The sequence below is a fragment of the Brassica napus genome, chromosome A3, assembly GCF_020379485.1.
Source record: "Brassica napus cultivar Da-Ae chromosome A3, Da-Ae, whole genome shotgun sequence".
Lineage (NCBI taxonomy): Eukaryota > Viridiplantae > Streptophyta > Magnoliopsida > Brassicales > Brassicaceae > Brassica > Brassica napus.
Genome location: NC_063436.1, coordinates 21,239,642 through 21,249,912, shown reverse-complemented (window position 1 = coordinate 21,249,912; position 10,271 = coordinate 21,239,642). Strand labels below are relative to the sequence as shown.

Here is a 10,271-nt window from a genome sequence, read left to right as displayed (position 1 = left end):
TTAGATCATATATGCTAATGAAATAATTAGGACCCCTAATATTGCGAGATTTGGAGCGGACCCGGGGCGGTCGCACCACCTGTGCTCCCTACTAAGCCGGCACTGTATATAGTTCGATATATGTGTAATAGGGAGATTACACACGTGAAGCTTCAAATAGTTTAATTAGAATATTTAAGCTTTGCTCTATTTTTGGGTAGAGACGTTTACTAAGTATTATGTAGCTAAAATTCGACCAAAGAACCGTAAGAGTTTACCAAGTATTAAGTAGCAATAACAAATCTCCATGTTACAACAAAACGGGGCCGGTTTTACATGAAGAAGATTTTACTCAGCATGTTCTATCCAAGAGTTACCACACCATTTATATTATGTCATATAAACTGTAAGAGACTATACGAAAAGGAAGAGGAGCCTAAAGGCTAAATGAGACTGAAGCAGAGGAGTGATTAGGTAGCAAAATCCTCGTTACAAACTCTTACAATATATACAATAAAAGCTACATTATTAGAGCATTGGTAGTTGGCCTAATAGAGATGACAAAACTTGGAGAGACACTACTTTAGCAAAACTCAAAAATCATTCTGCATACAAACTCTCGCATTACCCCCACTAGGTTTTATATGAGCAGATAAGATTTTAGTCAGAAACGATGGAGGTATCCTGGGCGGCTCAACATATATATATAGACCACCCTAGTGCAAAAAAAAGAAAGAAAAAGAATTAGACCCTTTAAATTTAATTTTTTTTAACTTTACCCTTTAAGATTTTATGAACAATATTTATATTATTCAATAACAAAAATAATAAGTATATAAAAAAACATTTTTGAGCCTTTTTAAATCTATTATATAAGATCTTAATTTTTTATATTTAAAATATGTATATACAAAATCTGAGTCATAATCTCTAAACCAGAATAGATACACCGAAACAGTTACAAATACCAAAAAAATCTGTAGTTTCTGCATTTGTCTATTGATCTAATTCTTTGCATACACTTTCGCTGTTTGATCTAGAACAAGGACATGTACAATAAAATTGATGCTTACAAATAATATACTAATGTTCTCATCAAGAATCATCATCAGGAGAGTCATCAATGGGATGCCAAATTCTATTAAAGAACCACATGGTGTCACCATCCACAGCGCAGCCATCCTGGTTCCTGTGCCAACCATAGTAAGCGTGCGTCCTGTTCTTTATCGAGAATATAGCATGTCCGAAGCTCGCTTCTCTGAAGGCAGAGTACTTAGGCTGAGGCTCAGTCATTCTGCAGAAACCATATCCATTCAAATTTTTCATAGTACTGATGATGAATCTAATGGGAAAAAAAAGTTGCAATGATTAGAAAAGTTTAATTAATAGTTTACATGGTAGCCAATCCTTCAAGATTGCCTCCATCACCAATGGTGATATATACAGGAGCAGATAGATCTTTCACTGGACTGCAAATTCCATTAACCACATTGTACGCAATGTTGGATATGCGTTCCTGGTTTTCACAAATAACTCATGTTTATTAGGAACTATAGTTTAATAGATTTAGCAAAAAAAAAAAAAAAAAAAAAATAGTTTAATAGAGACATGGTGGGCCAAAAAAAGTTATTTGTTGTCTTACTGATCTTTCATAGCCATGGACGTGACCCGCAAAAACAACATCTACTTTGTTCTTGACGAACCACGGCTCATACATCACTCTCATTGTTTCACCTTCCATGTAATGGTAATCGTAGCTGTTGTACCACGGTGAATGCATCAGAACAATCAACCATGGGGTTTCTGTTCTGTTAACCTTTGGGAATTCTTGTTCAAGCCACATGTACTGCGGCGTGTATTTACCTGACCAAGAATAGTTGGGGGTCCACTTAGTCTTGGTTTAAGAAAAAAGGGGTTTAAGAGCTTTAAGCTGCATTTAATTACCGTATGCTGAATATGAAGCCAGCACGATTATGTAAGCTGGACCTCTCTTTATAGAGTACCAGAATGGTTCTGTACTACCTGATGATCGGTGAGGAGTATGGTACCTATGCTTGAATGGCTTAAATGGTTTGGTTTCTCCCTGCAAAACAATCAGTGTCAGTCTAGGTAAACCAAAACTGAGAAGATAAATCCAAGAAGCATTACAATCTGGGGGGCAAAATCAAGTTCATGGTTTCCTACGGTCCAAATCCAGGGCTGATATGCTGTGCTTCTTTCAACAAACCTTCCCCAAGTGTCCCATCTATTATTGTCATGGTTCGGGTATGTGTCAGCGTATGAGAAATCCCCAACAAACAAAATTGTTTGACCTTTCAATGGGTTATTCTCATAATGTGTTAAGGTTATATTAGAGTCAAAACTCTGCCCAAGGTCCCCTGCAACAAAATTTACAACTCAAGTTCAAGTCCATGGGAAGCTATAATACTCCCTCTCTTTTAAAACCATTAATATGTTTTCAGGACACAATTACCAATAAGACCAAACGTGTAAGGAACGTCAGGACCAGGTTTAGGAGGAGTGAGGAACCAGAACTTGCGTTCCGTTTGTCCCACACCTACCATGTAGTAGTACTTGGTGTCATACTGCAAGAAGAGAACCACAAAGTCAGATACACTACGATAGAAAAGATTGTGATAATGATGATGATGGACCTCTAAGTTTCTGATGGTGCAATGATGGATGTGACCAGACGTATAGTTGTAGAACTTGTACGTCTTGGATTTGCCATGGGCTTTTAGCATTTTGCTGCTATGCTCTTTCCAGTAAAGAACCATGTTAGATCCTTTTGCTTTTTGCGTCACCCAAGAAACTATCACTGCCTTTCCTTCAAGGTCTCCTTGTGTAATGTGCACCTTGTTGTGGAAAATCCAAATAAAAAAAACCTTAATTCAGGACCAATCATGGGTAGTCTAATAAAACATTGGCTTTGAGATTTCAAACTTTTATAATGTAATATACATAAACATAGACCTCTAAATTGTTAAAAAATAATTATTAAAATTTTCACTATATAGCGTCCCCATCATCTCATGTCGATCCTGATGTTAATTTAGATCAATTGCTTAACAAAGATGAGAAGAAAAAGCTTGCATATTTATAAACTTTCAATAAGCAAAGGTTAAATCATTCAAGAACATCCAATATATAGCCTTTTCTACACTAAAACAAGTATAAAAAAACAAAAGTGATACCATAACAAAACTCATAAAAGACAGTTGATTATTTAAAAGGAAGAAATGTATACGTACCTGTTGAGGGGCATTGCAACCAGGAGGAACACGAAATACATCACTATCGAGTGGCATATCAGCTGTTGCCTCTAACCTCCTGACAAACCTACTTGTGGTGCCACCATGACAGAACAACAAGAAGCTGTTCAGAACAAAACTAAGAAAAAATCCTTCGAAACGACCCATTTTCATAGTTTTTTTTTTTGTTTTCTTTTTGAGTGGTGAGATTAGCTTCTGTGAAAAGAGCTATTATTATAAAGATGGAGAAGTTTCCTTATGAAGCCTTGTCTGATGGGAAGCATAAAAAGCATCTTCCACCACCCTCCACAAATAACAAATAATAAAGATGCCTTTTATATAGAAATTGCTAATATATCTTTTGTTTTAATTAAAAAATTAATATTAATGAAAATTCTTTTTAAAAAGGACATTTTTAGTTAGAACAGGTTTAACGGGAGATCTAATAGGAGTATTAGCTATTAAAAATAATAATAATAAAAAGACATGTGAGATGGTAAGAAAAGTTCTTAGTGGCGCACCTTTCGGATACGGATTGTACACCTGTTACCAAGCTGAATGAAAATCATTTTATCATTTAAAAACTATTACTTTTTTTTCTCTTAGAAACTTTAAGGGAACTTTGGTTGTATAATCACCAAAAAAATTATAATTCAAAATCTAACTATTTTACTTATAAAGTTAGAGTGCACAGTATATTTTATATATAATTGCTACTTCAAATTTGGTTAGTTCACAAATAAACTCAAACTTTAACAGCTTCTTGCCGTTGAGGCTGCCCTTAGATAGCTTCTTGTCTTCAAAATGTCAGGGCAGGCAAGATATGCATGTGTCTTGAGCAACGGAATATGATAGTGTTATATTTTCTTAATTACGCACTTATAGAACGCTCAGAAGTTTTTATATTACACTTCTTAGTTTGTTGTCATCTGTTTATTTATTTTGTTCATTTTTTTATCGCCATTTATTTTTGTCAATTTGCTTTCCTTGAGTATGTTTAAAAGTTAAAACTTTAGAAATTAAAACATAATGCCATCATTATTAAAAAAAACAGTGTGGCTTAGAGAAACAACATACTAATTATGGCCCACAGTGAGGTGGTCATGTGGAAGATAAGACAAAAAATGTGCTATAATCTTTTTTGGAAGTTTGAGTGTTCACCGGAACAAAGTCACTGTCCGTTTGAAGTTTAACAGACGATCTAATTATCATTGACAAGATTCAGAAAAAAAAAACTCCAAACTCAAATAAGTGTGATAATCAGTCCACTTTCTATAGTAGTAAATTTGTTTTTATGGTTTATTATTAAATTGAGCGGATAAAAAAATATAAAAAAATTATGGGTTAAGTCTTATATCTTTTCTTTTATTAAAAGGTTTCAGCCCACATCTTTTATTTTTCGTGTATGTTGTCATTTTCTTTGTTTCATATAATATATGTTTTAATCTTTAAAGTTTAGGATGCCTAAAAAACATGCATAACTTTTAATTTAACCGTTGAATCGACCTTAAACCAGTTGCATTGAAAAGCTAACACATTTCTATATTTTGTGTCTGGAAATGAGTTCAATCCATTGGTGCAAAGTATTTTATTCATTGATAAACTTATGAATTTTGTATTTTAATTATTTTTTAGATCTAAATTAACGTTTTATGTTCTAAGTTGACCTATAATCTAAAAGACTCAGTAAAAAATTAAAAGATTTTTAAAATACATTTTGACTCGACAAAAGATTCAAAACAATGATTAGAATCACAGTTTATGAAGTTCTAATACCATAAAACAATTTTAAAACTTGATTATATTCATTCTTCAAGTAAGGTTATAGAATGATGTTGAACCTTTTTTTTTTAACACAATGATGTTGAACCTAATACTATTAGGAAGATACTAGAATGTGATATATATAATAGATTACAAGAAAGTGTAATCCTTTATCGTACTAAAAGACAGCACTCTGAAAGAAGTGGAAGACTCGAGTATAAACCAGCTCCAAGTTTTAAAGATAACTCTTCTCGTGAAATCTGGTTGGTTTGTGGCAAAGGCAAAGAGGATCGTCCTACGATCTTGCACCATGTGACATTGTCGATCTTGTTTTGTCAAGATTCTGTAATAACATTGAGAGCTAGAAACGAGAAGCTTTAAAATAATTAAAGCTTTGTAATAGTTAGATATATGTATATAAATATATAATAGTTAATGCTTTGTGTATATGTTTTTTTTATAAAAGGTTTAATGCTTTGTATGTAGTTAGATATAAGTGTAACTAGGAGTTTGTCACTGCTTCGCGCGGGATATTACATTATTTTAGTTTAATATTTGACATTTTAATTTTTATTTGGTATTAAATATATTTTGTGATAATTATTTTAACTATATTTTCTTTTTTATTGTTTTTTTAGTAAAAACACATTCTCACTTCATCTTCATATATTTTTAATTGAATTAACATTATGTTCACTAATTTTATTATTTATTAAGAAATTATAATTTTTTAACATTAAAAAATATTTTCATGATTATACCTATTGTAGATTTTTTTAAAAATGTTTGTAGATTTTTTTATAACTATTGTAGATTTTTTTAAAATGTTTGTTATATTTTTACTATAATAGTAAGTACGATGGAGTTTCTTAAACATTAAATTTTGGTGTAAGCATGTTCGTTGGACGTTCGAAGATTGGAAGATAAAGTCCGGTAATGATATGTATGTATTTACAAAATCTGTCAGCAGTTGTGGACTATTTTTTGTTAGATTATGATTAACCTCGGTTTCTTATTTGGAATTTTTAACTCATGATTTGATACTTTTTTTTACATTTTTCGGTTAAAAAATGTCTCTTATATCTCTTATTTAAAAGACGGTTCTTAACTTTTATTAGTTAAAAGCTAAAAATCGTCTCTTATCCGAAGCTAAGAACTCCAGTTAAAAAATCGGGGTTAATTATGACCTTAAGGTTTTCTTATTTGGGTTTCTGAATCATGCATGGACCTTTTGCGATGAAAATTAGGATACTGATTGTTTATTTTTGTTCCCTTCTTGTGTTTGTAGTAATAATTCGTTAGTTAAGCCATCTTTTTGTCTTTTTTTTAGTTAACTTGAAAGGTTTTGTATGTCACCGTTAATTATTTGGCATTAAGCTTATCTTCAAGCATATATATGTACGTTTAAGTTAATTTTATCGTCTACAATTTTTGTTGTTTATAGTGTATTGAATTCTAGCTATAATACTTATCTAAATAATATTATTTCTGTTTAAAGTTTGAGTACTTTAGTTGTGCTATATCATTTTTCTATTATTTGAGGAATATTTTAATTATACAATCTTTAATTTGTATTTTATTTACAGCCATACCATTGATGAACAGTACCACATGCATCCTCGCATCAAATTTGAGTTTATCCTTTCTCTTATAGAAAAATTACATAAAATGCCACTCAAACATTAATATGCTGACCAACATTTCTGGTTTTGGTAAACCATCTTCGACGTACGCTCGAATTCGAAAAGCTCCAAATGCAAAGATAGCCAAAAGCTAGTTCCATATACCTGAAAAAGACAAACCCACTGAGGTCATTCACATATCCGTAGTGCGTAGAACCCATGGATAGCATGGTCCACAAGATATGTAACCTACTAACCTCCATAAACTTGAAGAACAAAAACAGGAATTGTCTATCAAATTTAAATTCCATGTGATATATAATGGAGATGAAAACCATATTTGATATAGAGTATAGAACAAAACTCAAGATCAAAACGATATTTGTTTGTAATTGATAAACTTTATGAAAACCATATTATGTTGCTTGATATTATAGAATTTTTTTATAAAATGGCGTACCATATTTTAAATATCAGCTATTCATCTCTCATATGGTTTTGTTTCAATATCTTCTCCAAATATTTCTTAAAATAAGTTCTAAGAAAAACGTTTAGTAGAGCATAGAACAAGTCAAGATCCAAACGAATCATACGATAATATATAAATATAGTATTATATATATATATAGTATTTTACATGAAATGAAGTACCATATTTTAAATATCATATTTTTCGTCTGTCATAGACCTCTTGAATTTAATGTTATGAACCCCAATTTTAAATATGCTCTAACCGATTTCAATTGGTACATGGGTTGGCGTTGATATAGCCATATTCATTTAGCCATATTTTAGGTAGCGAGTTTTTAATTAAAAAACGTGATTAAGCATAGATACCATATAAAAGATTTCATAGATCTTTCTAAAAAGAAATCTGTAATAAATTTCAAAAAATCCCTTAACCTGAAAGTCAATATTTTTTAAGTAAGGAATAAACTGCCGCAAAAATTCCCTATATATAAATCCTCGAGCATTATAACATGTTTTGTAGCCACGTGTCATCACGAGAATGATTTTTAGAATTGTTATAAATTAAGTTGGTCAAATATTACCCGAAATGGTGAAATAAGTAATTAATAATGTACAAAACAATATTAATCGGATATCAATTCGCGTTCGGATATAACCCATTCGGATTCAAATATTACCCGAAATGGTGAAATAAGTAATTTGTTTTGTTGTTCTGATTAGATGATTTTTAGACTGAGCTGGTGAATATATACAAGAAAAACATTTATATTTCGAGTCTGCACTTATATTATATAACAGCTTGATATATTAGATTTGAACACTAACATGTTCATATTGTTTGCCAGTAATTTTTTTTCAAAATTTTGATTCTTAAATATGTATATAGAGTGAAACTAACTTTTACAGATGTCCATTTTTTTAATTGACACTTATGTAATTCACTGAATTCATAAAAAAATTTAAGAAAAAGAAACTTAACTCATATCAACGAAACAAAGACAAGAACGGAATCACAATTCTATAGAAGTAGAAAATGAAATCACTTATGGAGAGTTAATAGTAAACAAATATAGAGCAAAAAACCTAATCTCCTTTCGTCATTATGACATTATACAATCGATGTTGCCTATTTGGTTTTAGTGATTTGTGTCAGCCATAAAACTTAATTTTCTTTTATATATATGAAGTCTTAAAAATAATTAAATTGAGATGTAATACGTCAACTCTTCAACAACGATGATATATTTAAGGGACCAACATTTGTATTCATCATTTTATAATCGATAAAGATTGTAGTGTTGCAAAATGTTAAAATCATTTCATAAACAAACATTATTATAAGAACTCACAGGAAGGAATGGAAGGTCGATCTTATAAGCGAAGTCATAGACGCGGAGGACGTTCCCAAGATTATCTCTCTCCAAATTAGCAAGACAAACCGGAGTGATGGATATAGCTGGAATCATACAAGCTCAGGATGCTATACTATGAAATCGGATTATGCTATTGCAGTGGAGCAGAGGAGGAACAGGCAGGATGCTGAAATGCTCTTGGAACCGAGCTGCAATAGCTTTAAGAAGAAAGTTTGGAAGCTAAAAGCCCCGAGAAAAATGAAACACTACCTATGGCAAGCACTGTCAGGCTACGTGGCCTCTGCAAGCAAGTTAAAGGAGCGACATTGTGGCGCAGATACAGTCTGTCAACGGTGTGGAGCAGAGAATGAAACCATTAATCATTTACTTTTTGAATGCCCACCAGAAATCCAATGTTGGGCTCTGTCGACAGTTCCTTCATCTCCGGGGTTTTTCCCGTGTTCATCTGTATACGTTAATTTTGATACTTTGCTGCGACTGGGAGGAAGTTTAAATACTGAAGGCATGGATACACCGATCTTTCCATGGATCATTTGGTATTTGTTGAAAGCCCGGAATGATAAATGCTTCAGTAATAAGGACACATCACCGATGGATACTCTGCAACTAGCAAGGCATGAAGCGGAGGCTTGGAAGCTAGCTCAAATTATGCCAGAAATGGTCGGAGCAAATGAGATCCACGAGGAGACACAACAAGCGCATGGGACTTTTGCAGCGACTGGAAGATGGAGATGTCAGGTCGATGCGTCATGGACTGAGCAGGACACCGAGACTGGATTGGGATTTACACTTTTGGAAGAGAACAGAGATAGTAGTGGGACAGCGCAAGGTTAGACGCTCGAACTCACCACTACATGCGGAGGCAGAGTGCCTCGTCTGGGCTATGGAAGAGCTAAGTGGCCGCGGTTTCAAACATGTGAATTTTGAATCCGACTGTCAACAATTGGTGCAAATCGTTACATCCCCAAAAGCCTGGCCAGCACTCGCACCGGAACTCGATGATATTCAATTACTTCGATCATCTTTTTCTCTATTTTCTTTATGCTTCATTTCAAGATCTCTGAACTTCCGTGCGGATTCTCTTGCAAAAGAGGCCCGATCACGAGACTCACCTTTTCTACTTGTAGATGTTAAGGTCCCTCAACAACTAGCTCTCGAAGCTAGAGTGTTAGGATCTATTTGATCTTTGAATGAAGCTTTTGATGACAAAAAAAAATATATAGAGCAAAAAACCTAATCTCCTTTCGTCATTATGATATTATACAATCGATGTTGCCTATTTGGTTTTAGTGATTTGTGTCAGCCACAAAACTTAATTTTCTTTTATATATATGAAGTCTTAAAAATAATTAAATTGAGATGTAATACGTCAACTCTTCAACAACGATGATATATTTAAGAGACCAACATTTGTATTCATCATTTTATAATCGATAAAGATTGTAGTGTTGCAAAATGTTAAAATCATTTCATAAACAAACATTATTATAAGAACTTACAGATTATCATCTAGTTGTTATTATTTTAAACTTATAGTCTTATACGATATGCTTAGTCTATGGTCAAATTTTGTATTGAATATCATTTCCCAGAATTAGGAACAATAATATAATACTTACCAAATTTGCTTAACATTAGTAACGTGAATTTTGGGAAAACTAGCAATGATACATATACATAATATTCATTTCTACTCAATTATTGTGGCCTAAAGTCTACTTTTGATGACTATATCTTATATATTAAAACAGAAGTCACAACCTTGATTCATGTGTGATTTTTTTAAAAATGGACCTAATGGACCTATTCAT

The 10,271-nt window shown here is 32.4% G+C and overlaps 1 protein-coding gene across 1 annotated transcript; it reads right to left on the bottom strand.

Annotated features, from left to right (window-relative positions):
• Positions 1-903: 903 nt before the first annotated feature.
• On the bottom strand, positions 904-3,513 carry LOC106439845 (purple acid phosphatase 10). Its single transcript, XM_013881376.3, has 8 exons — positions 3,231-3,513; positions 2,634-2,834; positions 2,453-2,564; positions 2,128-2,357; positions 1,924-2,062; positions 1,622-1,842; positions 1,374-1,495; positions 904-1,273 (listed from the first exon to the last, which is right to left on the bottom strand). The coding sequence occupies exons 1-8, from the start codon at positions 3,402-3,404 to the stop codon at positions 1,075-1,077; spliced, it is 1,398 nt and encodes a 465-aa protein (XP_013736830.2). The 5' UTR covers positions 3,405-3,513; the 3' UTR covers positions 904-1,074.
• Between the last annotated feature and the right edge of the window lie 6,758 nt (positions 3,514-10,271).

What these genes read in the sequence shown, in the direction of transcription:
- LOC106439845 (XM_013881376.3), bottom strand. Translation starts at nt 3,404, where the DNA reads ATGAAAATGGGTCGTTTCGAAGGATTTTTTCTTAGTTTTGTTCTGAAC. An exon ending in GTTGCAATGCCCCTCAACAG is followed by an intron (nt 2,835 to 3,230) that starts GTACGTATACAT and finishes TTCCACAACAAG; the next exon opens with GTGCACATTACACAAGGAGA. An exon ending in CTTGAAGGATTGGCTACCAT is followed by an intron (nt 1,274 to 1,373) that starts GTAAACTATTAA and finishes TGGTTTCTGCAG; the next exon opens with AATGACTGAGCCTCAGCCTA.